The sequence below is a fragment of the Bombyx mori genome, chromosome 15 (assembly GCF_030269925.1).
Source record: "Bombyx mori chromosome 15, ASM3026992v2".
In the NCBI taxonomy this organism is placed as follows: Eukaryota; Metazoa; Arthropoda; class Insecta; order Lepidoptera; family Bombycidae; genus Bombyx; species Bombyx mori.
The window spans coordinates 12,021,598-12,047,720 of NC_085121.1; the positions used below are offsets into that span (position 1 = coordinate 12,021,598).

The 26,123-nt window shown below is 40.1% G+C and overlaps 2 protein-coding genes and 1 long non-coding RNA gene across 3 annotated transcripts in view; all 3 read right to left on the reverse strand.

The window, feature by feature from the left end:
- Positions 1-5,125: 5,125 nt before the first annotated feature.
- Positions 5,126-9,547, reverse strand: LOC134200264 (uncharacterized). Its single transcript, XM_062672808.1, has 2 exons — positions 9,528-9,547; positions 5,126-5,935 (listed from the first exon to the last, which is right to left on the reverse strand). Exons 1-2 carry the CDS (start codon positions 9,545-9,547, stop codon positions 5,605-5,607), a joined length of 351 nt encoding a protein of 116 aa, XP_062528792.1. The 3' UTR covers positions 5,126-5,604.
- A 5,237-nt stretch (positions 9,548-14,784) lies between these two features.
- The window catches only part of LOC101737390 (heparan-sulfate 6-O-sulfotransferase 2), a 129,263-nt gene continuing 117,924 nt past the window's right edge, over positions 14,785-26,123 (reverse strand). Inside the window, exon 9 of the mRNA XM_004924553.5 lies at positions 14,785-15,729. Coding sequence (XP_004924610.3) covers positions 15,683-15,729 — 47 coding nt within the window. The 3' untranslated portion in view covers positions 14,785-15,682. The remainder of the gene's footprint in view (positions 15,730-26,123) is intronic.
- On the reverse strand, positions 19,605-21,517 carry LOC134200259 (uncharacterized). Its single transcript, XR_009975087.1, has 2 exons — positions 21,355-21,517; positions 19,605-19,678 (listed from the first exon to the last, which is right to left on the reverse strand). It is a non-coding gene; the product is annotated as an uncharacterized LOC134200259 (long non-coding RNA).

Here is a 26,123-nt window from a genome sequence, read left to right on the forward strand (position 1 = left end):
TTTTATATACCTAATTTGTGTTAATATCTAATTATATTGTTCTGCTTAAATTATTGTTTCTATTCTAATCTATTCGAATAGTCCGTTGTTAAAGGCCATTGAATAAATAAATTTACAAAACCAATTTTACCGGACAACAATTACCAGAATCAAAATTCATTTAATTCTATTTTTATATAATTATTTTCAATTTCCATCTTTTGTGCAACATAAGTCCGATATACTGCACAATTGTGCTGATTCAATGCACATTGCCGAGTCTCTGGACAGTATCTTTCGCGGTTTACGAGATACGTCGAGAATTGAACGCGTTGGACTCACCATATTTTAAGGCCAACCCAACGGCAATGTGCTTTGCCCCGAACTTTACACTCTGAAGCTGTATAACATCTAATTGTTTGATTGTGTATTAATTGTATAATACTTTAGGCTCTGATATTTCATGGCTGTGAATTTGTTTATTTTTCCCTTTTCATTTAATAACCCGTGATATAATAATTGGCATGAGTCTTGAGCTCTGACATAGACAAGCACAGAAGTCCATTTTTGGGTCTATTTGGGGGAAGGAAGCAAGGGGTGGAAGTGGCGCCGGCCATATTGATTACGTGATTGGATCTTCCCGCGTCGCGTCACATGCCGCCCGTTGTGATTGGTTCCCTGTGTTGTGCACGCGCGTCATTGCAGCAAACTACACTTTCGTCTAATTTTATTAGTCACACATTTTTTCAATCTCATTAAATTTATATTTTTTTGGTAAGTATTTGTCAACTTAGGTATTATTAGTAAATTCTGATAATATAATATTTTAAACTTCATTCTCAAAATGAAAATATATACAGTGTTAGGTAATAAAGTAAAACAATAATACTGATAAAATAAGAAATAACATCACTTGATTGAAATTAATTGATTTAAATTGGTTAATGAATGAAGATCGCATATCGGAAACCGAATATGCTGATTATTTCGATCTTAACACATATAATGATGATGAATATAAAGTTCCTACGGCTAGTACTAGCAACTTGTGTAGAAATGAGACTGTTTACGATTTGCTTCCGAAAGATTCTTGGTTACTTTGGTCACATTGCTCGGTGGCCACCAGACAACTTTGAAAAATTACTTAATCATTTTCTGTGGTTGACAAGGTAGAAGGGAAAAGACCCGCCGGCCGGCCGCCAAACCGTTGGTCAGATCAGATAACTGCGCTCACTGGACTCTTTGTTGCGACCGTCCTGAGAGAAGCTGAAAACCGAAGGAAATGGTACAAAGAGCCACGAAGGGCTTTCAGGGACACGACCTTCAGCGATGAAGTATGCGACTAAGAAGAAGAAAAACCGCTAGTACTAGCCATTTTGGAGAAAGTGATGTGATGGATGGTGTGTCATTTATGATAAAATTAAGTGCTTAACAATTTTTTATTTATTTTGTGTATGTAGAACATATGATTAAAATAACATAAGCACATACTTACCTAAAATCTGTATTTATTTATTGCATTCTAATTAAATCTATGAAGTCATCGTGGCCTAAAAGATAAGACGTCCGGTGCATTCGTATCTAGCGATGCAGCGGTGTTCCAATCCCACAGGCGGGTGTCAATTTTTCTAATGAAATACGTACATACTTAACAAATGTTCACGATTGACTTCCACAGTGAAGGAATAACATCATGTAAAAAAATCGAACCATCAAAATTATAATTGGCGTAATTACTGGCAGTAGGACCTCTTGTGAGCTCGCACCTGCATATTTCTGCCGTGAAGCAGTAATGCGTTTCGGTTTGAAGGGTGGGGTAGCTGTTGTAACTATACTGAGACCTTAGTGGGTGGGTGGCGCATTTGCGTCGTAGATGTCTATGGGCTCCAGTAACCACTTAATGCTAGATGGGCTGTGAACTCGTCCACCCATCTAAGTAATAAAAAAACTATCTATTTATATACCTAGTCAGGTCATAAATATGGTCACACAGTAAAAACTTTTCTTTTAGAATGCTGGCCACAAAAAAGTTTATTGAATTCGAATTTCGAATTGTTCATGAAAATAAAAATGTACACTTTTAGAATTTTACTAATTTTAAAATATGGAGTGGACGCTTAAAGAAGACCGTGTTGCAGTTATTGCGTTGCATCGTTGCGGTTACGCGCCAATTCAAATTTTTAACATACTGAAAAATTTGAATATAACCAAAAGATTCGTTTATCGTACCATCAAACGATACAATGAAGACTCTAGTGTAGATGACAGGTCAAGAAGTGGTCGCCCTCGGTCTGTTAGGACTCCAGCAGTGATAAAAGCTGTGAAGGCACGATTTCAAAGAAATCCCAAACGTAAGCAGAAACTGTTGGCCCTTCAGATAGGGTTAAGCAGAACCACGGTGAAAAGGGTGTTAAATGAAGACTTAGGGCTTCGGGCATATCGAAGAAAAACAGGACATCGTTTGAATGCTCGTCTAATGGACCTGAGACTGAAGAGATGCCGCGCTTTATTGAAGCGGTACGCGGGAAAAAAATATCGGGAAATTCTTTTTTTGGATGAAAAAATTTTTATCGTAGAAGAGAGCTACAACAAACAAAATGATAAGGTGTACGCACACAGTAGTGAAGAAGCGAGCAACCGTATTCCGCGTGTCCAACGAGGTCATTATCCATCCTCGCTCATGGTATGGTTGGGAGTTTCTTATTGGGGCTTAACAGAGGTACATTTTTGTGAGAAAGGTGCAAAAACGAATGCAGTTGTGTATCAAAATACAGTCCTGACGAACCTTGTGGAACCTGTTTCTCATACCATGTTCAATAACAGGCACTGGGTATTCCAACAAGATTCGGCGCCAGCTCATAGAGCGAAGAGCACACAAGACTGGCTGGCGGCGCGTGAAATCGACTTCATCCGGCACGAAGACTGGCCCTCCTCCAGTCCAGATTTGAATCCGTTAGATTACAAGATATGGCAACACTTGGAGGAAAAGGCGTGCTCAAAGCCTCATCCCAATTTGGAGTCACTCAAGGCATCCTTGATTAAGGCAGCCGCCGATATTGACATGGACCTCGTTCGTGCTGCGATAGACGACTGGCCGCGCAGATTGAAGGCCTGTATTCAAAATCACGGAGGTCATTTTGAATAAACTTTAGTGTCATAAGAATCTATGTTTTGTTAAGTTCATTTTGGTATATGAATGGTTACATAATGAATAAACTTGTTTCAATTATTTTACATTCAACATGTGACAGAATTTATGACCTGACTAGGTATATAAAACGTATGACGCAGCGAAGTATATGCTTTAAAATAACACAATATTCTCCTGTATGTACAATGAATCCTAAGTAAAGTCTACTGTCATATTTCATACCTAATATCGCGCAAAATAATTAAATTCGAGCTGTTTTATAAGCTTAAAATATGCTGTGTAGGCGGCGACGTCGCGTACCTAACGGAGTCGGAGCACGCAATTTTCACGGGCCTAATTAAAATCGAGCAATTATTAACCACCCTTTGATCGAGATAAAAAACGAAACTTTAGTACGATTAATAAAAATGAATTGTTTTACACGGAAATTTCCGACTTGTGCAACCGAAGCGCTCCCCCCGGTGCACGCTACGACTCTTCGACGTGGAAAAGCAATTTAAAATAATTTTACAGTAGACAGTCAATAGATAGGCACTTGAGCACGCAGTAGGAATCGCCAACAGCCGCGGGTAAAAGGTTTTCAATGTTTACCCGGTGGGGAAACTATGAACTCTCATCGGCTAACAGGGCTTAATAGTAGTGGTATTATTGGCTTCGTTGAAAATACAACTTGTGATTGGAAATTTACATTTGTGTTTTTGCCTTAGATTCTAGGTCCAGATTACTTTAACATTTCAAAAATATTTTAGAAAAAATTGTATATCGTTTTGATCTTAAAATCAAGATGTCCGCTGTAAACGTAGTACCTAGTCGTAGTTATTTAGTTCTTTGCTGTAGTTTGGTAGTAGGAACATGTGTTAATAGACAACGTACATGATTTAAGAACAACACTGTGGGAAAATTCAAACCTAGATTATCCAAGAATATCCAAGGCCAGAATATCCAAGCGCAAATAACACCGGTCATCGTTCTCGTCGAACCCGTCGCTTGCGACGAAGGGCTCGACGAGTAAATTAACCCACAGACACAGCCCACTGACTTTCTCGCTGGATCTTCTCTGTGGGTCGCTTTTCCGATCCGGTGGTAGATTCTGCGAAGCTCTTGCTAGGGTTCCTATTAGCAACGTCCTCACGTTTGAGCTTCGTGAGCTCACCTACATGTTAGGGCGAAGCTGAAATAGCATCTCAAGGCTATCAGCGTAGGTAGGAAAAAAAAGCAAATAAGATACGCAGCAGTTTTGCAGTAACTTTGACATTGCCGATTACTGAGAGCAACTTAAAATGCTAACTATGCTAACTTAAAATAGTCATGATCCTCCTGAAGTTGAGTGGTTACCGGTGCCCTTAGATATAAACAACTTAAATGCTTCCATCCACCTTGATACAGAAGTGTTACTTCCTTTTTTTACAGTACAACGGCTGTCCCACCCTACACACTATGCTGCTATTCCTTCACCGCGGATATCAATCGTGAACATTTGTGAAGTATGTTTTTCATTAGTGTAACGGTAATTGTTACACCAACCGGCAGCCGCAGTAGAGAGTATGAGATCTTACAAATAAATTTACTCAGGGCGCCTTTTAAAGAAAATAATGAAATGCAGTCACAACAAAAAATATATATTAAACTAAAGCACACAGTAACAAATCAAATATCTATAAAAAAAACTTAAACTACTTAACTAGACTGTTTATTACAAAATTAGGAAAAAATATATGAACAGAGGGTAAATAATAAGAAGGTGCTGCGACGAAATATTACATTGAATGTTATACGTATCTTTATGAAGTTAAGGCGATTCAGTCTAGGATCCTGGGTCGATTGATGATACTTCTGTTCCTTCGCGTCAGTCGAAAAGTATTCAGATCAGGTGATTATTCCGGGACGTTACGGGACGAACCACGGAGCGTATTCCAATTTTAAAAAATCTCGATTGACGGGACTGTTGTAACCTTTTTTTTTTTTTTTTTTTTTTTTTTTTTTTTTTTTTTTTTTTTTTTTTTTTTTTTTTTTTGTCAGGATGAAATCGCCGGACTTCCGCCCTTCACTGGGGATGAAGGGCGGGGCATGTCGGAGTCGAACCGACTAAAACCTCCTGTCTCTCAACAACCAACGTCCAAACCTCGCATGAGACAAAACTCATGAAAAGGCAAAGGGGGGAAAGTGAAGCGTTTAGTGCGGAGCACATCTCTCCCATCACCCTCCCCCTCGGGACGCCGGACTGGCGGTCGTCGGCGCCACGACCACCAGCCCTCTCGGTCGGCAGGCTATCCGAAGCCCGCCTAGATGGCGCCGGTTAGAATGGTCTATCCTACGGAATACCCCGCTGGGTCAGAACCAGCGTGGGTTGAGGATAGCCGGCCTTCCATCACCCGGATGCTCATGCATAAAACGCGTGCAGAGCAGCTTGCACGTCGTCTTCTTAGGCCCCCTTCGCCGGTCCCCAGGCCGACATGTGAGGGGACCCGAAACACTTAGAGGGCCAGGGCTTGGGCGATATCCGCCTCCCTGGCCCCCGCTCGACGGCGGCGGGCCTGTGCGTCTCTCACGCGCCCCGCCGCCTCCTTCTGCGAGATGGTGCACTCGCAGAAGTCGAGCATCGCCTTCCACGACTCGTCGTCACCGAGCATCGATGCCACAACACTCGGCAACGACAAGTCGTTTCCTATTTTTGCGACGAGGACACGGCGCCACCCCTCCCATGCGGGGCAGGCGACGAGCGTGTGCTCCGCCGTGTCCAAGTCGCAACCACAATGGTGGCACTCTGCCGTCGGCTCGGCTCCGATCCGGTGCAGGAACTCACCGAAGCAACCATGCCCAGTGAGCACCTGCATGAGCCGGAAAGTGAGGCGTCCTCTGTCACGATTCACCCAGTTCACAAGAACCGGGCGAATCGCCTCGACGGTCCTACGACCAGCCGAAGGATCGGCCAGCCGTCTAGACCATGACTCCAGTACGGACCGCCGAGATTGGGCCCTCCGCGCTCTGACCGCACTGGGGCTGGGACGCGCCACGCCCCGTACACGAAGGTCAGCCCGCCACTGATAGTCAGCAGCGAGCGCCTCCGCCTCCAGGACCCAAGGCGGCGTCCCAGCCAGTACACACGCCGCCTCGAAAGAGATGGTGCGATAACCACGGATGACCCTGACCGCGATGGTGCGTTGCGGCCGTTGCAGCAGCTTCGCTACCCCCACGGCCAGGGACTGGCCCCACACGGGCGCCCCGTATAGGGCCATTGATCGCACCACCCCTGTATAGAGACGGCGCGTCACCTGGTCAGGCCCCCCAACATTGGGAAGGAGCCGGCTTAACGCGCCGGCCACCCCCAACAAACGAGGGACCAGATTCTGAAAGTGAGCACGGAAGGTCCAACGACTGTCTAGAATGAGGCCGAGGTACTTCAACTGCACCCCGACCCCGATACGGACGCCTCCAACCACGATATGGGCATCGACAGGTGGCACTCTCCGGGGCCTGTGGAACCACATGGCCTCGGATTTACTGAGCGCCACGTCGAGGCCCAATCTCCTGATTTTGCCGACGACATGCGCCACCCCAGCCGTAGCAAGACGGGCAGACTCAGCAAAACTCCCCCCCCGGGCCACGACCAACGTGTCGTCTGCGTAACAGATTACGCTCAGGCCCGGGAGGAGGGCACCCCTCAGCACCCAGTCATACCCGATATTCCACAAAAGAGGGCCGAGCACCGACCCCTGTGGAACACCGCGCACGACCGGGAACCGGTGCACGATCCCACCGTGTCCGGTACACGTGACCGATCTGTCTTCCAAGTAGGAACACACCAGCCGGCGAAGGTAGGGGGGCACTCCGTGTCGTTCCAGCGCCCCCCCTATCACGGACCAGGGCAGGGTGTTGAACGCATTGGCGATATCGAGTGACACCGCCAAAGCCACCCCACCCCCGGAAACAGCCTCATCCGAGAGGGCCCGCACGCGAAGGATCGCGTCTACCGTTGAGCGGCCCTCTCGGAAGCCATATTGCTCCGCCGACAGATCGGGTCCCACCCTGACCAGATGCTGGATGATGCGGGCTGCCAGAATGCGTTCCAGCAGCTTGCCCACCTCATCCAGCAACACGATGGGACGGTACCCGGCAGCAGTATCCGCCGGGCGCCCCTCCTTTCTCAACAGCACGAGTCTGCCCGTCCTCCACGATGAAGGAAACCGTCCCGACTCGAGGCAGGAGTTGTAAAGCCTCAAGAGTCGGTCCCCCAGGGCACCAAGAGCCAAGGCCCAAACCCGGCCATGGACACCGTCCGGGCCGGGTGCAGTGTCCTTCGCGCACATTTTGCGCACGGCCACACGGAGCTCCGCCCCCGTTATGTGGGGCACCTCGGCAGGGACTTCGCCGTCGTATTCCGGCGGCGAGTCCATAGCGGGCGCGACAAATCCCTCCCGCTCCTGCGGGAACAGCGCCGAGACGATGTCCCGCAGCTGCTGAGGCTGGAGACGCTCCGTGATCGGGGGGGCCCATGGGCGCATTTTATTGCGCACCATATGATAGGGCCGCCCCCACGGATCCTCATCCAGCGTCTCCAGGAGACCCTCCATGTGTTGATCCTTGGCTCTTCTGATGGCCAGCTGCAGTGCCCTCTGTGCGACGCGAAATGCGGCGTGCAGCCGGGCCTCTGCCGCCGCGAACGCAACTGGATCGTTGCGCCGCGGCAGGCGGCGGCGGCGATGCCTGGCGCACTCGCGCCTCGCCCGAACGCACTCCACGCGGAGTTGCGCAATTTCGGGCGACCACCAGTACGCCTGGCGATTAGGAAGTCGAGGGCCGATCCGGGGCATCGACACATCACAGATGCGACGCATCGTGTCCCGAAACCACCCTGCCTCGCCCTCGACCTCGACCGGGTGTGGACGCATGGGCGCCCACGCCGCCACTGTAGAGGCTTCCATCAGGAGCTCCTTATTCAGGCGCTTCAGTGCCCACTTGGGGAATGACCGGGACGCACCACGGGGGTGGTCCCCGAGGGCGTCCGCGACTGCGGAGCGGGCGGAGAGATCAAACCGAATATATCGGTGATCTGACAACGTCTCCGCCCCCTCCAAAACCCTCCAGTCGCGGATACGGCGCGCGATGGCCGGGCTCGCGAATGTAACGTCCACAATAGACTCGCCCTGCCACCGCACGCACGTCGCAACCGACCCTCTATTCAACAAACAGAGGCCGGCCGCGTTCGCCCACCTCTCCAGTAGCCTACCACGAGCGTCCGAGCGGGGGGAGCCCCATGCGATAGACTTCGCATTGAGGTCCCCCGCGAGAATCACTGGACGAGGAGCGAGGCGGCGAGCAATCGCCCCGATCTCGCCCAGGAAATGCCCGAACTCGACGGTAGGCCTGTTCGGAGAGAAGTACGCCCCGATCACGACGGTCCCTTCCAGCTGCACCGCGACGAACCCTTGACCCCTGGTCATCATCGCCAGGGGGGGGATCGCCGCGTCTCTTCGTATGACTATGGCCGCCAGGCCGCCGTCGTCCCCAAACCAACAATCATTTGCTGGGGGAACGAAGTACGGCTCGGCGACCACAGCCACATCTATGGACCGCTCCGCCATGCTCTGAGACAGCATGTCCTGAGCTCTGGCGGAGTGGTTCAGGTTTCCTTGGAGGAAGCGATAGGTGCGGTCCATTACTGTTGGACCACATCCATCGCCCCCTCCCCCTGTTGTAACCCTATAAAGCAATAATTATTTATAGTAAGTTGTATGATATATTACAAACTAAACATAATAATATGAACAATTAAAGACTTACCGATAACTCAAATTGGGCACTAATAATTAACTTGAATTTAATTTTATATTCGTATACACTTAATTATGAACGTATCTTACTTCTGACTGTATGGCTCAGATTCTGAATGAGTGGCTCCTTTTTTTTTCCCCTACCTATGCTGATAGCCTTGAGAGGCTATTTCAGCTTCACCCTAACGTTTGTAGGTGAGCTCACGGGGCTCAAACCGGAGAGTTGCTAACACTGACCTTAGCAAGAGCAGTGCTTCGCAGAATCTGCCACCGGATCGGAAACGCGACCCACTGAGAAGATCCGGCGAGAAACTCAGTGGGCTGTGTCTGTGGGTTAATTCGCTTGCGACGGGTTCGACGAGGACGGTAACCGGTTGGCTCCTAGCGCATGCATGCCTATTTAAACAAAATCGGAACAAAAGATGTTCTGATGGAGAGGGCACGGGCTAGAATCACTTAAAGCAATTATGTAAATTAGCAATACGGTGTTACATTAGAAAAATTGGTACCTACCAGCTAGACATGAATGCACGGGCGTCTTATCTTTTAGGCCACGACGACAGCGAGTTCCAAATGCTAACAACATTTAACCAATTACAATAAATGTCAAGAAAATATTCACTCACCTATACAAACAAGATTCCATTTTAAAAGCCTATAATCACCAAAAACATATTATAATCTATAAAAGGCGTTTCTTACTCAGAATTATTATTTTCTTATTTTGTTCAATCTCACTACAGTCAATTGTGACATCTCAATTAGATACTTTGTTACACGACGAATTTAGAAAAGGGCTCGTATTTGAGAAAAAAGAATTTCTATACATGATCATCAACGTAAATGTAAATAAAATAGCTTTGAATTATGGCAACACTACGCTAAATAACGCTTCTCCCTTTTTGGGAAAATAGACAAAAAGGATACAGCAATAAAACCGCCTCGAAAAGTTGCGTTGCATTTTCATAACATTTCTAGATAAAAATCAAGTATCGCCATGAGGATTTATTTCCAGTACATTTATCTTCCAGCTCTAGCTCTTTTTAATACGCTTTTATTAGCTTCAGACGTATGTATGTTAGTATGAAATGCAATCTTTGAACATGATTTTGACCCTCTTCATAACGTCGGATTAACTCGAAATTTGGTATACTTATTATGGACCGATGACAATTAAATATATAAAAAAAATTGAAAAAAATTGAAATTCAACTAAAAAATGAAAAATATATAATAGTTTGAAAAAACTAACAAAATACGCTTTTATAGAAAATCCAACTAAAAAATAGATTTTTTTTTAAATAAAATTGAATTAAAAATAGTGTACGAAACTGTGAAATTGAAGTGTGACTGTGTGTGAAGTGATTTTATTGTAAAAAAAGGGTGGGGTTCATGGTATCAGTAGTTATAAATATTTTATGAACAAATATGAGTAGAAGGATTGTTTTGATAATATCCTGAAAAGCACCCCACGCTTTTTTTTACAACAAAATCATTTTTTTAAACTTTCATTTATTAATTATCATTATCGTGTTTTAACACAATAAAATAAAAGGTCTTTAGACTCTATTTCTTGTTAGAATATAGCAAATATTTTACAAACCGACTTTGAGAAGCCTAGCGACAACGTGGCACTAAATAATCGCATTAGTATCCTATGTTACTTGTGTATGTGTTTCAATATTACGTTTCAAATAGGCTTTGCGTAACGTAGGGACCCCACGAAGCTACGTCTGTGTTATTAACAGGGTAATTTTGTTTTACATAGGAAAAGCTTAAAGGTGTATTGTCTATGCAAAAATTTTGAAAAAAATAATAATTTTTTTTGTAAATCTATTGTATCATAAATATTCAGAAATAAATATTATTTGTCTTTGAAACGCTCGAACTTACAGTACCTTGTAATGTAATTTGTAATGAAAAATACTGCGCTAAATCACCCGAACTGAAGTATACATATAGTCTTAAACTTAACCCAGCGCTGGCTTTAGCTATCCCAGCGCTCCTTGCGGAATATTTTGTGGAGCCCATAATTTATTACTATTCGTTTAGTTTCTACCCGCGAATCAACGAGCAAATTAAGTTTCGCGACTTTACAAGAGAAAAGTGCTTTTTAATTAGTATAATTCACATTTTCCTATTCTATTGTAATTACATTATTTCTACCGTAAAGCAGCAATGCGTTTCAGCTTGAAGGGTGGGGCAGCCGTTGTAACTATACTGAGACCTTAGAACTTATATCTCAAGGTGGGTGGCGCATTTACGTCGTAGATGTCTATGGGCTCCACTAACCGCTTAACACCAGGTGGGCTGTGAGATCGTCCACCCATCTAAGCAATAAAAAAAAAGATTTAGGTAAATGTGTAAGGCACGACAAACGCGTTGATTGACCGCGCTGTTTCTGTGAACTTTTTGCGGTATAGATTGATAGTATTGGCCGTTTTCTCAATCGAAATGTGCAATTGGTAGAGGAAATAAACTTTAATTTAAAACCTTGGAAGTCTCTTATTTGTCGACTTGAGAATTTGTTTACGTTTTTTTCTCAATGTTTCATTTCCAAAGGTAGATAGAACCTGAAAAACAATACATTTATTTATAAACATAATCTTTGTTGACGTCATTACTATTTCTTCACATTACTGCATAAGCAAGTGAACGTGCTAACGGCCCACCCGGTGTTGAGTGAGCACAGAGTGATTGCCTCACCCACCTTGAGACATGAGGTCGCAAGGTGGGTGAGGGTCTGACTTAGCGATCTGTCATAGTTGACATAGCGGCTCTCCCAACCCTTGTAAGAACACACGAGAACTTCACGGCAAAAATAAACAAAGTCGTGGGTCTTACCCACCCGTGCGGGTTTACAATACGCTTTGCCACCAGCAATTACGCAAATGAAGTCGTCGTGGCCTAACAGATAAGACGTCCGGTGCATTCGTGTTGAAGCGATGCACCGGTGTTCAAATCCCGCAGGCGGGTACCAATTTTTCTAATGAAATACGTACTCAACAAATGTTCACGATTGATTTCCACGGTGAAGGAATAACATCGTGTAATAAAAATGAAACCCGCAAAATTATAATTTGCGTAATTACTGGTGGTAGGACCTCTTGTGAGTCCGCACGGGTAAGTACCACCACCCTGCCTATTTCTGCCGTGAAGCAGTAATGCGTTTCGGTTTGAAGGGTGGGGCAGCCGTTGTAACTATAATTGAGACCTTAGAACTTATATCTCAAGGTGGGTGGCGCATTTACGTTGTAGATGTCTATGGGCTCCAGTAACCACTTAACACCAGGTGGGCTGTGAGCTCGTCCACTCATCAAAGCAATAAAATAAAAAAATAAAAAAAATTATAGCCTCTGCGAGCTGGCTTCTTTCCTTCATCGTGGAAATAATTTGTGAACATGGGTTAAGTACATTATATTTCATTAGTCAAATTGGTTATCTGCATGCGGGGTGACTGACAGAGCCGCATCTCTCGATACAAGTTTCCCGGGTGACTTGTCTTTTTATCAAATAATGACTTTCAGATTTTCATTTAAACTAATGATTGTGATTTGTTCGAAAATGTTTGCTTGCATCCTATAGGTGAAAAAAGTAGTGAAAACTTCAGCCAAAGTGTATCAAGGTACAGTATTGGATCATGTTGTGAAACCTCTCAGTAATACAATTTTTAAAAACATACCGTGGACTTTCCAGCAGGACTCTGTACCTGGTCACAAGGCACGAACTACCCAAGTCTGGCTTGGAAACAACGTTCCGAACTTTATAAGAGCTGAAGACCGGCCCTCATCTAGCCCTGACCTCAACCCTTTAGATTTCAAATTATGGTCAGTTTTAGAAGACATGGCCTGCTCTAAACGACACGGCCACATTGAGTCTCTTAAAAAATCTTTAGAGCAAGTAAATTTTTAATTTTGGAAGTTTCTTCTAATTTACTCCATAAGAAACGATTTAATTTAAAGGCCCCGCTACGAAAATTGGATGTTTCTTAAAATCGTGCGATAACAGAAAACGTTACATTTTTCAAACAGAATAAAATGCTATGTAATAGAACTTAAGCATCAAAGTGTATCATATCTGAGTGGCACGCTCCATCTAGTATTAGTGTAGTAAAATGATTATTTGACATATTTCTAGTTATTTAACTATAGTGTAACAATATTTGGCATAAATGATAGTTGTCTCCTCCAGCTTGAACTCCACCAAAGAAGAGTGCTTATATGTAGTACTAGCTGTACCCGTCCGCTTCGCTGGGCATTTAAAATTAACATTATTAGTTTTCACCCCCACAGATTCTCATCATTAACGCCCCCGCGACTGGTGTAGGGAGTCCAACACTCATATAAATATTAGCCTATCCATTAAGTACATGTATTTTCTACATGAATACCAAGTTTCAAGTCAAACGGATGCATGGTTCAGTAGTTATAACGGAACATCTGTAAAACCCACTGTAGATTTATATATTAGTATAGATTGGCTTAGTAGGTAACTTATTTTAGCTATGTTTATTTCTATTAGCGCAATCTTAGAAGAATACTTCTGAATCAACTAACTTCATAACTTAGTATTACCATTAATATAAATAAAAGTATAATTAAATATACTACAAGTAGAACTATATACGCATTGGTTTACTATCACACTCAAAAAGAAAAAAACTTCAGTCACACGTCGACTCTGACACGTACCAGTCCGTGAGAAGCTAGAAGTCCCTTAGGCTATCAGCGAACCCGGTCGGCGGTCGGTGTATCGCGTTCCGATCCGGCAGGCTGGTTCTGACACAGCCGGGTATCCCGGAGAAGCAGCGGCATCGCCTGGCCGGCCTGGTAGGGCCACCGTACCGCGGAGACCGGCGTCGTTGGTCGTCGACTATCGCCTCGATGACCCGTTGGTCGACTCCTCGGAGTGGCGCCGCGAGTCTGGTTGTAGTGTTGACCGCGGGAACCCCCCTATTCTGACAGGGTCCTGACCACGGGCGGAGATCGGACGTCGTGTAAGAGTGCAGGGAAGTCGTTTAGTGCGGTAGGGCCCTAAAACTCTCTGGGGCCCGCGGTCTGCTACCAACATCAGCAGATCGTCAAGTCCCACATACCCCGCGCGCCCCCTAGGCGCGGGTACCTCGTAGGAGGTTCGGCACCCGACCATAAAAAAAGGCTACCACCGAATAGTTAGGGGAAAAAAGAGTACATGTTTTCGACCGATTACGAGCTAGGAACAGTATTCATTGTCTCTATGGCCATTAAGCCTCTATGACCCGGATATCTCCCTCTAAAGCCACACAAATACAGCTTAAGAGCTTATATTTAGCATAATGTTAAAATAACGAAGCCAAAGTTCTTATATCATAAAAAGCTAGTTAGTGGCAGCCCCGAAGCCTTGTATTGTGGCAGTAAGGTAGTTTGTAAAGCGATCGTGCCACAATGCCGCCTCGAAACATGTAACAAATGATTTTAATGAGTGTTTTCATTATAATACTTGAAGTTTCTTAGAAATTCGTGATAGGTAAATAAAAGCAAAATAATATACGGAACATTAGATGTTGTTCTGTGTACATATTATGGTTTTAATTAAAGAATGCGAAACTGGAGATTTGGGCGTTATTAACCAAGATACTTTAATGGTTCAGCTAGGCGAACAAACTCGTAGCCTATCTGATGTGAAGTGGTTAGCGGAGCCCACAGATGTTACAACATAAATGTCACCACCCACCTTAGGATACAAGTTCAAACTAAGCTCGACAATAATTTGGCAGTTAACAATGATTGGTAGCTTTTCTGGGGATCTAGAAAGTAGAGAAATAGGAGAAGAATTTAGGAGAGACCTGGCAATTATAACTTTGCTACGAAGGCTTTACTATCATTCTTGATTACTATATTATAAAGATACATCATTTTATTGTGACATTATTTTATGGTTTCTATGGGCCACGACGTTAAACCCTTAACATTAAGTAAATTTGTCATTCAGCAGTCATCGTTTAGATAATAATAGTAATATATAAAACTATTCAACACTAATCATTATATTAGTTTCACAGATTACTAATCAAAGTCGTTAACATTTTACGATCGAATTATCGCTTAGTGAACCTATTCTTAATAGCTGAAATCGAAGGCATTATGTATTATGTAAGTAGCATCAATTATAACAATAATTGCCATTCACTAAGCACATATCGCGACGGCCATAATTTAATTTGTCTTAAAGTCTGCAGGTTTCCACATTTCCTTCAATGAACATTCAATCCGTTAATTTATTCAGGGCTGTACGTAGTTAATTTCCCCTTGATATTAATCAGGGAGGCTGACCCAAGGGCGGATCCAGCTTTGGCGCCAAGTGGGGGTCACATAGTCGTGGTAAAGTCAAGAACTTATAATTTAATATTGATAACAATAGATATAAGTAAAAAGTAGGTATTTTATTAATGTACGTAATTACTTAATTAAATATTGAAGGTATGTAGTTTTACATAAAATCTGGATGGTGGCAAAATATATAAATAAAATCATTATGTTCAATTAGTAGTCCACCTAAGTCCTTGAACCAGCTCAGAGGGGGTCATGAACCCCATGACCCCCCCTTGGATCCGCCGTTGGGCTGACCTCAGAAGTGAGGACACATTGTGGCTTCGGCAACAGGCTTGCGCGAACGATCCAACATCTGTCATTCTCTGTTGACAACCGCTCATAAAGTAGTCGCGACAATGGGACACGGCAAACTGATGCATCCGGGACTCCGCTGTTGACACGCTGCACACGACCCCATCATTTGCACTCCGTCATATTTGCATTTTTGCATCGTGAGAGCGTACAGTCGTATGCACATCTGGAACACCAAAGACACCCATATAGCCCAATCAAGTCTTTAAATCGGTACAGTTTCAAACATGTTTTAAATTTTGACAATTCCTGCGCGTTTTAAGCAAGCTTTTATTAGCTTTGTATGTACGTATGTTTGTTTGTATGTAACGAAATCTTTAAACATCTTTTTTACAGACTTCAAGACATTCGATTTCTTTCACAATCTACACACGTATCAAGGACTGATGATAATACTCGTACAATAGTATCAAGAAAAAATTAATAAAAATTGAAATTATCTTTTAATTCCGTATATATTTATTATGGAATTTTAACTTTAATATATGCAAAGTAAAATCTAGAATTATTAGTTTTTTATAGTCATCACAATATATTAAGTGTTAAATTATCCATAGCAAAAAAATATACCTAGAAATTTCCCGCCGCTATAATCCGAAGCGAAAGATATCATAACACTTTTATTAAATTGTTGTTCAAATGCATGTACGGATGTGAACTTTTCACCTTTCTACCTTGTTATCTCGACGCACGTACATGAACACCTGTTAAGAATTTACTGTCGATTATGAGCCGGTGCGTTCTAATAAAAATAAATAAATACTGCATGTACAGTGTAGACCGAAGCACTTCTTTATCTTTACTTAGCGCACGAATACCACGTAACAACATATATCTAATCTGTATAAATATATTTGTTATTTAACGTTTTGTAACCGCCGAGAATCGTGTCTACGATCGGGAACGAATATACATTACCGGGATACGTAATAAAACAGTGTAGATTCGTTGATAGCCAGAGAATTGTTGCTCATAAAAGGTGGGCATTTTAATACCTCGTTTACTAAACTTTATCGTCGCCTCATTTAAATTTGTATTTTATTATTAGAATGTTAGACATTAAAGAGCAATGTCGGTCTATTGTGGCTATCGCATTACGTTTCAAACTGTAAAGTAATTTTATGGAAACTAACCAGAAGTCAGATGATTAGTTATACTGTATCAATACACATATTATTAAAGCATTAAAAGTATAATAATAAATTGTAGTTCCTGACTTTGATGTCTATTCAAACAAGCATTTTTATCAGACGCAAAATCAACTAGCTTCCTTTAAAATTTTGGTACGTAAGCCTCAGTTTAAAACAGAATTGAAAAAAAAACCATTTAAAAATCGTTCAAAAGCAAATTAAAAAAGTTAATCAATCGTAATCGTAAAGGGTAAATATTGTATATGAGCATTTCTCAAAATAAATGCACCACCAATAAAATAATGTACTAAATTAAAAATGTTAAACTAAAGCATTTTTTTTGTTTTCATTTGTAGATAGGTGTCTAAAGATTTTGAATATGAGGTTTGTTCTGAGGTTTAATATGTAATAAAGTAGAGAAATGTGTAGAAATATACCAAGGGCGGAGAAATATTCTTATTTTGTTACCGTCTATCAATTACGTTAATTAAAACATCAAATCAATTTCGTCAACTTTTATGCATTTCAATAGGGTGACATAACCATCATTTTACGTGTCTATAAAAAACTGTTAACATTTACAGCAAAATGTTACTTATATAAATTGTCATATATCCTTTACGTTACCATTTGCCCACAACTTTGTTTTAAAATCACAGTAAAGAAGTTTTGATGTTGTTTTATTTTTAAATACGTTCACAAATGAAATAACAATACACTTCTTTCACTTTTTAAAAAAAATTGCAGGTTTTAAGATAATAAATAAAAAAATTGAAAAGAAATACGTGTCCGCTTTTATGGGACAGTAACAAAAATGGAATATTGGTAACAAACTAGGATTTTATAAGGCTAGTTTTCGAAGTAGTTCAAATTATAATAAACTTTGACCCGTGTTAAAAATAATTATAATTATATTTATATATGTAGATTATAGTATGAACTGCTGTCAAAGGACATTTAAACATTTTTCGTTTAAAAAATACCCTATTCAAACATTTACGAGTAGGTAACAAAAATATCGTTTCAGTTCTTTTTTAATCATAATGAAAAGAGGCCTAACGGTTTCTAATTCAGTAAAAACCTTTAATAGCAATAATCACATTCATCGGCTGGATAGTGATCGTATAAATCATAATCACATCTTTGGCACCAGAAAATATAGATACAGAGATATTTTTATTTCTACAGCGTTCATACTAGATACAAAATTCAGCGGATTATTAGACGAATCTGGAAAAACATATCGGTGCCTTGATAAAATGTGTCGAAGAAAAAGGCCATGATAGGCCAAGGTGTAAACACAGGCACGCCACTTTTGTCTTTGTTTATTTTTTTCGTCTTCTGACATCTCACTTACTGATTTATATAAATATTTAGATTTTATCCTTTCTATGTTTCGTATTCGCTGCTCCTCCATATTTTGTGGATTTTATTTAAGTCTTTCGCGGTAGCGCCTCATTTTTTCAGCAGAGGTTAGAGTCGAACCCGTCGCTTGCGACGAAGGGCTCGACGAGCGAATTAACCCCATAGACACAGCCCACTGAGTTTCTCGCCGGATCTTCTCAGTGGGTCGCGTTTCCGATCCGGTGGTAGGTTCTGCGAAGCACTGCTCTTGCTAGGGTCAGTGTTAGCAACTCTCCGGTTGAGCCCCGTGAGCTCACCTACAAATGTTAGGGTGAAGCTGAAATAGCCTCTCAAGGCTATCAGCATAGGTAGGAAAAAAAAAAGTGTTAGTGTAAAAGAACCCTTTTTTTACGTTACCCAGAACAACAGATATTTTGAAATTTAGCCCACCACATCAGAAGGAATATCATGCAGTAGTTCTCTCTTTACTATGATCGCACTTTTAGATTAAAACAAGCAGATATTTAAAAGCCGCATTTGTTTTTAAATAAACTAATCAAACTGATAGAAAAATACTAACAAAAAACTCCCAATCTATTTCATAGTACAAATCTGTAATAGTACAACAAAAAAACAAAGAAATTGACGCCGTTGTAATTGCAATAATTATTATAAAATTATTTTAAACAGAAAGTTAAATAATAATAATAATATATTATATATACTCAGCCTAATGATTTCCTATTTTGTTACTCTCTTTTCCATTTATACGTTACCACACAAAAGTAACAATAAAAGAAGTAACAAATCAAGAACAACATGTCATTTTATTTGTAAACACATGCAACTCACACGATTACTCTTATTTCGATTTGATTAACGAAATCAAGAATGGGAGCTTTAATAGTAGGTTAAGTGAAATAACAATAAAATCTGCACATATCTATGTTTTATGAGCAACAAAGGTGGAATTTTTTTCTGACCGCTAGCTTAAATATTGACTTTTACCGTTCGTACCGGCACCAGAAAGAACTAGTCGAAATTAAAACAAGACGGATGCCAAGCCGGCTAATGCTACCATTATTCTAAAATATAATTGCATTAATCGATTCTCATATTTCTTCAGAATTATGGTAACAAAAACTGGAATTTCTAGGTGGAACTTTTTACGGGACAAGTTAAAATCATTAATTAGAAATTTAATTATAAAGTAATGCTAAAAAGGATGTTTTAGGATGAATTGTGACTTATGGCCATAAATAAATAATATTTTTTATTTATACAATGCCCATGTCCATTCAACTAAAGATCGATGGTTTGGTAAGATATTGAGATTGGGACACTGCACTTTTCATACAACTGGTTGAAGCTGATTTATGATATATATTTTTAATGAAAAAATCTCATTGTATTTATATCTGTTTTTTTCCTTTCTAATAAGTAGAGTAGTTATACTGCTTACACAATTTATAATAAAAATCGGTAAAAAAACTTTTAAGTTAAACGGTTTTATTTTATGTGCACTGAAAACTACAAAATAAAACGGTTTTATTTAGCTCGACCTGTACGGAATTTGTTTTTTATTTATTTGGGTCAAAATTAGAAATTGAAATTTAAGCACCTTCCCGTTGTCAGATTGATCTGAAATTTGGTACACACATTTAATTTAGATGACAATACAATATAATAAAATCAATGACATTATAAATCTAAGATGGCCGCCGATACAAAATGGGGGATTACATATTTTTCCTTAAACCCCTCAATATGGGTATCAAATGAAAGGGCTACACTAGTAAAACACGATGATTATGTCAAAATTTAAAATTCAAGATGGACGCCGTTCCAATATGGCGGACTAGGTACATATTTTTCCACAACCACCACAATATGGGTATCAAATAATAGGACTACACTAGCAGAATACTGTCATTATGTCAAAATTTCGTATTAGGTGGAGGCATGATTAGTCGTGTCGAGAACAGTTGCGTCCAAGATTGTGTGACGTTAGAGGGGCAGATAAAAAAAATAGGTAATTAGATACCTCGTTAGTAAGCGGTAGCTATACCACCCAAGTTAAGGTAATAGGTTAAAACGTGCCGAGGACTGTATGGCATTAGGGTGGGTAAAAATGTAATGTCGTCAGCGCTTCCCCCTCAAGATTGGGCGCATCTTGTTGTATATTAAGCCTTGCCCCTTTGCTGGACTTCTGGCGGGGTCGACCGTCAAAATGCCCCTTAATCGTGGGAACAACATGGTAACAATAAATAAAAAAGCAAACAAAAATAAAAACGAAACTGCTACACAACGAAAAAGAAGGCTCGAAAAGGCAAAAGAAAAGTATAGAACGAAACGTGCAAAGGAGAGTGAAAATTAAACCCACAGTTGACTACAGAAACGAAGAGAACGGTTAGCAACAGAAACACCTGAGCAACATGATACCAGGTTAATAGCACAACGTGAGAGACAAAGGCAGCTGGTAGAGTCAGAAACACCTGAGCGTCATGAGTGCAGGCTAGCATCACAACGTGACAGACGAAGAGAGCTAATAGCGTCAGAAACACCCGAGCGTCATGAGTCCAGGCTAGCATCACAACGTGACAGACAAAGAGGGTTGTTAGCATCAGAAACATCTGAGCGTCATGAGTCTAGGCTAGCATCACAACGTGACAGACGAAGAGAGCTAATAGCGTCAGAAACACTTGAGCGTCATGAGTCCAGGCTAAGATTACAACGTAACAGACAAATAAAGCTATTAGCGTCAGAAACACCTGAGCAACATGAGGCCAGGTTAACAGGACGGCGTGAGAGACGAAATGAGTTAGAAGCTTCAGAAACACCTGAGCAACGCCACGACAGGTTAAATAACCAACGTGAGCTTGCACAGCAACGCAGAGCTGAAAATCATGTACAAGCGTTTGAAAATGCCATTAACACATCGTGTATACACGTTTGTGACATTTGCACGAAGCATTGATATCCTAACCAAGTTCATACTGTAAGTTACAACACAGCTGTATTAGGATATCTACCTGCAGAACTGTCTTCAAAAACAACATTACTTTTATGTTCGCGCTGCCAAACACATGTGACCAGTAATAAAACAATAGCACCATCAAAGGCGTACTGGAATAATCTGGATCCAGGTTCAATACCAGATGAGATTCAAGCGATGACGCAAGCAGAGCAGCGATTGCTGTGTAGAATCATCCCGCTTGTTAAAATCGTAAAATTTACTGGGCTATACGGGCAGTACGGTTTCCGCGGACAAGCAGTGTTGTTTGCCCAATATATCTTTGAGGTCAGTGAAAGATTACCTAATATGCTTCCAAGATCTTCCAGCCAGGTGGGTATCGTTGTAGTTACAGAACGTTTGGAGAATTTGAACATCACAAGAGAGTTCACAATATCTCGCGAAAAATTCTACAGCGCTTTAAGATGGTTAACTAGAAATAACCCACTTTATAGAGATGTACGCATTGACGAAAATATCCAGATTAGTGAACAAGACTTAATACGACTTAGTGTGCTAGATATACCTGAAAACGGTGAACCTGAAAGAATTGAAATTCCAAATGTATTCATTAGTATTAATGACGTTGCTAGAATTATTCGGGCTTCATGGCATCAAGGTGACCACAGCGTTTTCACTTCGGGATTTGCCGGCGTGCAATGTAACGGCATGCACGTTATTTACCCTAAAGCCATACAGTTTCCAGCAAAATTCAATTATGGTACGGCTGAAAGAAGGATGTTGCCCTTAGTTTTGTCATGAGCATCCACCGTCCATAAAATGCAGGGCAGCACCGTCGACCATGCAGTAGTATATTTAGGCTCAAAATTGTTTGAGGAAGGACAAGCATACGTGGCTCTAAGTCGAGTCAAGTCTCTGGAAAGGCTATCTATGTATTGAGGAATTAGATTGTACTAAATTATCAGGTAAGAAACCATGTAATAATGATGCACTGAATGAATTAAATAGAATGAGGAATATTCGGTAGACAATTTCACTAAATACTAAAAACAAGAAAATAAAAATCGGTAAAAAAACTTTTAAGTTAAACGGTTTTATTTTATGTGCACTGAAAACTACAAAATAAATAAATAGTTACTTACCTATCAACCTACGTAGGTCATCTCGGTCATTAATATCTCTGATGGTAGTGGTTGTCATAACATGAACCATGTCAGCGGCCGAAAGGCAGTTCATGAAAGAACACTAACACCAGGGTTTGCTTGGTAGGTAAACTAAGCAGCCCACACTATAACAAGTAGGTATTTTGACCTTCTAGTTCAGAAATATTTTAGTACTAGGCAGAATAGCTTTTAGGCATATTAGACTAAAATAAAAACGTGGGGCCCCTCTGAAATCATATCTATGGCAGAGCATATCTTATACTTTGGTAGATCATGAGCTCGGCGTTCGCTGGTGAAGCCGCCACGGCTGGTTATTGATGGTCAAAGCCTCCAGTTACGATTATAGTAAGTCGATTCAGCGGACCCTGGACTCCGGAGCTATGAGGTTTTGGATGCGACCGGGATAAGCCGCTAGGATGATGATGATGACGATTATAATAAGTCGATACAATCCACACTTAGTATAGTAGAAACTAATACAGAAATAATAATGGGCCCCACGTTTTTATTTTAGTCTAATATGCCTAAAAGCTATTCTGCCTAGTACTAAAATATTTCTGAACTAGAAGGTCAAAATACCTACTTGTTATAGTGTGGGCTGCTTAGTTTACCTACCAAGCAAACCCTGGTGTTAGTGTTCTTTCATGAACTGCCTTTCGGCCGCTGACATGGTTCATGTTATGACAACCACTACCATCAGAGATATTAATGACCGAGATGACCTACGTAGGTTGATAGGTAAGTAACTATTTATTTATTTTGTAGTTTTCAGTGCACATAAAATAAAACCGTTTAACTTAAAAGTTTTTTTTGTAACCGCCGAGAATCGTGTCTACGATCGGGAACGAATATACATTACCGGGATACGTAATAAAACAGTGTAGATTCGTTGATAGCCAGAGAATTGTTGCTCATAAAAGGTGGGCATTTTAATACCTCGTTTACTAAACTTTATCGTCGCCTCATTTAAATTTGTATTTTATTATTAGAATGTTAGACATTAAAGAGCAATGTCGGTCTATTGTGGCTATCGCATTACGTTTCAAACTGTAAAGTAATTTTATGGAAACTAACCAGAAGTCAGATGATTAGTTATACTGTATCAATACACATATTATTAAAGCATTAAAAGTATAATAATAAATTGTAGTTCCTGACTTTGATGTCTATTCAAACAAGCATTTTTATCAGACGCAAAATCAACTAGCTTCCTTTAAAATTTTGGTACGTAAGCCTCAGTTTAAAACAGAATTGAAAAAAAAACCATTTAAAAATCGTTCAAAAGCAAATTAAAAAAGTTAATCAATCGTAATCGTAAAGGGTAAATATTGTATATGAGCATTTCTCAAAATAAATGCACCACCAATAAAATAATGTACTAAATTAAAAATGTTAAACTAAAGCATTTTTTTTGTTTTCATTTGTAGATAGGTGTCTAAAGATTTTGAATATGAGGTTTGTTCTGAGGTTTAATATGTAATAAAGTAGAGAAATGTGTAGAAATATACCAAGGGCGGAGAAATATTCTTATTTTGTTACCGTCTATCAATTACGTTAATTAAAACATCAAATCAATTTCGTCAACTTTTATGCATTTCAATAGGGTGACATAACCATCATTTTACGTGTCTATAAAAAACTGTTAACATTTACAGCAAAATGTTACTTATATAAATTGTCATATATCCTTTACGTTACCATTTGCCCACAACTTTGTTTTAAAATCACAGTAAAGAAGTTTTGATGTTGTTTTATTTTTAAATACGTTCACAAATGAAATAACAATACACTTCTTTCACTTTTTAAAAAAAATTGCAGGTTTTAAGATAATAAATAAAAAAATTGAAAAGAAATACGTGTCCGCTTTTATGGGACAGTAACAAAAATGGAATATTGGTAACAAACTAGGATTTTATAAGGCTAGTTTTCGAAGTAGTTCAAATTATAATAAACTTTGACCCGTGTTAAAAATAATTATAATTATATTTATATATGTAGATTATAGTATGAACTGCTGTCAAAGGACATTTAAACATTTTTCGTTTAAAAAATACCCTATTCAAACATTTACGAGTAGGTAACAAAAATATCGTTTCAGTTCTTTTTTAATCATAATGAAAAGAGGCCTAACGGTTTCTAATTCAGTAAAAACCTTTAATAGCAATAATCACATTCATCGGCTGGATAGTGATCGTATAAATCATAATCACATCTTTGGCACCAGAAAATATAGATACAGAGATATTTTTATTTCTACAGCGTTCATACTAGATACAAAATTCAGCGGATTATTAGACGAATCTGGAAAAACATATCGGTGCCTTGATAAAATGTGTCGAAGAAAAAGGCCATGATAGGCCAAGGTGTAAACACAGGCACGCCACTTTTGTCTTTGTTTATTTTTTTCGTCTTCTGACATCTCACTTACTGATTTATATAAATATTTAGATTTTATCCTTTCTATGTTTCGTATTCGCTGCTCCTCCATATTTTGTGGATTTTATTTAAGTCTTTCGCGGTAGCGCCTCATTTTTTCAGCAGAGGTTAGAGTCGAACCCGTCGCTTGCGACGAAGGGCTCGACGAGCGAATTAACCCCATAGACACAGCCCACTGAGTTTCTCGCCGGATCTTCTCAGTGGGTCGCGTTTCCGATCCGGTGGTAGGTTCTGCGAAGCACTGCTCTTGCTAGGGTCAGTGTTAGCAACTCTCCGGTTGAGCCCCGTGAGCTCACCTACAAATGTTAGGGTGAAGCTGAAATAGCCTCTCAAGGCTATCAGCATAGGTAGGAAAAAAAAAAGTGTTAGTGTAAAAGAACCCTTTTTTTACGTTACCCAGAACAACAGATATTTTGAAATTTAGCCCACCACATCAGAAGGAATATCATGCAGTAGTTCTCTCTTTACTATGATCGCACTTTTAGATTAAAACAAGCAGATATTTAAAAGCCGCATTTGTTTTTAAATAAACTAATCAAACTGATAGAAAAATACTAACAAAAAACTCCCAATCTATTTCATAGTACAAATCTGTAATAGTACAACAAAAAAACAAAGAAATTGACGCCGTTGTAATTGCAATAATTATTATAAAATTATTTTAAACAGAAAGTTAAATAATAATAATAATATATTATATATACTCAGCCTAATGATTTCCTATTTTGTTACTCTCTTTTCCATTTATACGTTACCACACAAAAGTAACAATAAAAGAAGTAACAAATCAAGAACAACATGTCATTTTATTTGTAAACACATGCAACTCACACGATTACTCTTATTTCGATTTGATTAACGAAATCAAGAATGGGAGCTTTAATAGTAGGTTAAGTGAAATAACAATAAAATCTGCACATATCTATGTTTTATGAGCAACAAAGGTGGAATTTTTTTCTGACCGCTAGCTTAAATATTGACTTTTACCGTTCGTACCGGCACCAGAAAGAACTAGTCGAAATTAAAACAAGACGGATGCCAAGCCGGCTAATGCTACCATTATTCTAAAATATAATTGCATTAATCGATTCTCATATTTCTTCAGAATTATGGTAACAAAAACTGGAATTTCTAGGTGGAACTTTTTACGGGACAAGTTAAAATCATTAATTAGAAATTTAATTATAAAGTAATGCTAAAAAGGATGTTTTAGGATGAATTGTGACTTATGGCCATAAATAAATAATATTTTTTATTTATACAATGCCCATGTCCATTCAACTAAAGATCGATGGTTTGGTAAGATATTGAGATTGGGACACTGCACTTTTCATACAACTGGTTGAAGCTGATTTATGATATATATTTTTAATGAAAAAATCTCATTGTATTTATATCTGTTTTTTTCCTTTCTAATAAGTAGAGTAGTTATACTGCTTACACAATTTATAATAAAAATCGGTAAAAAAACTTTTAAGTTAAACGGTTTTATTTTATGTGCACTGAAAACTAC

What these genes read in the sequence shown, in the direction of transcription:
- LOC134200264 (XM_062672808.1), bottom strand. Translation starts at nt 9,547, where the DNA reads ATGGAATCTTGTTTGTATAG. An exon ending in ATGGAATCTTGTTTGTATAG is followed by an intron (nt 5,936 to 9,527) that starts GTGAGTGAATAT and finishes GCATGGTTGCTT; the next exon opens with CGGTGAGTTCCTGCACCGGA.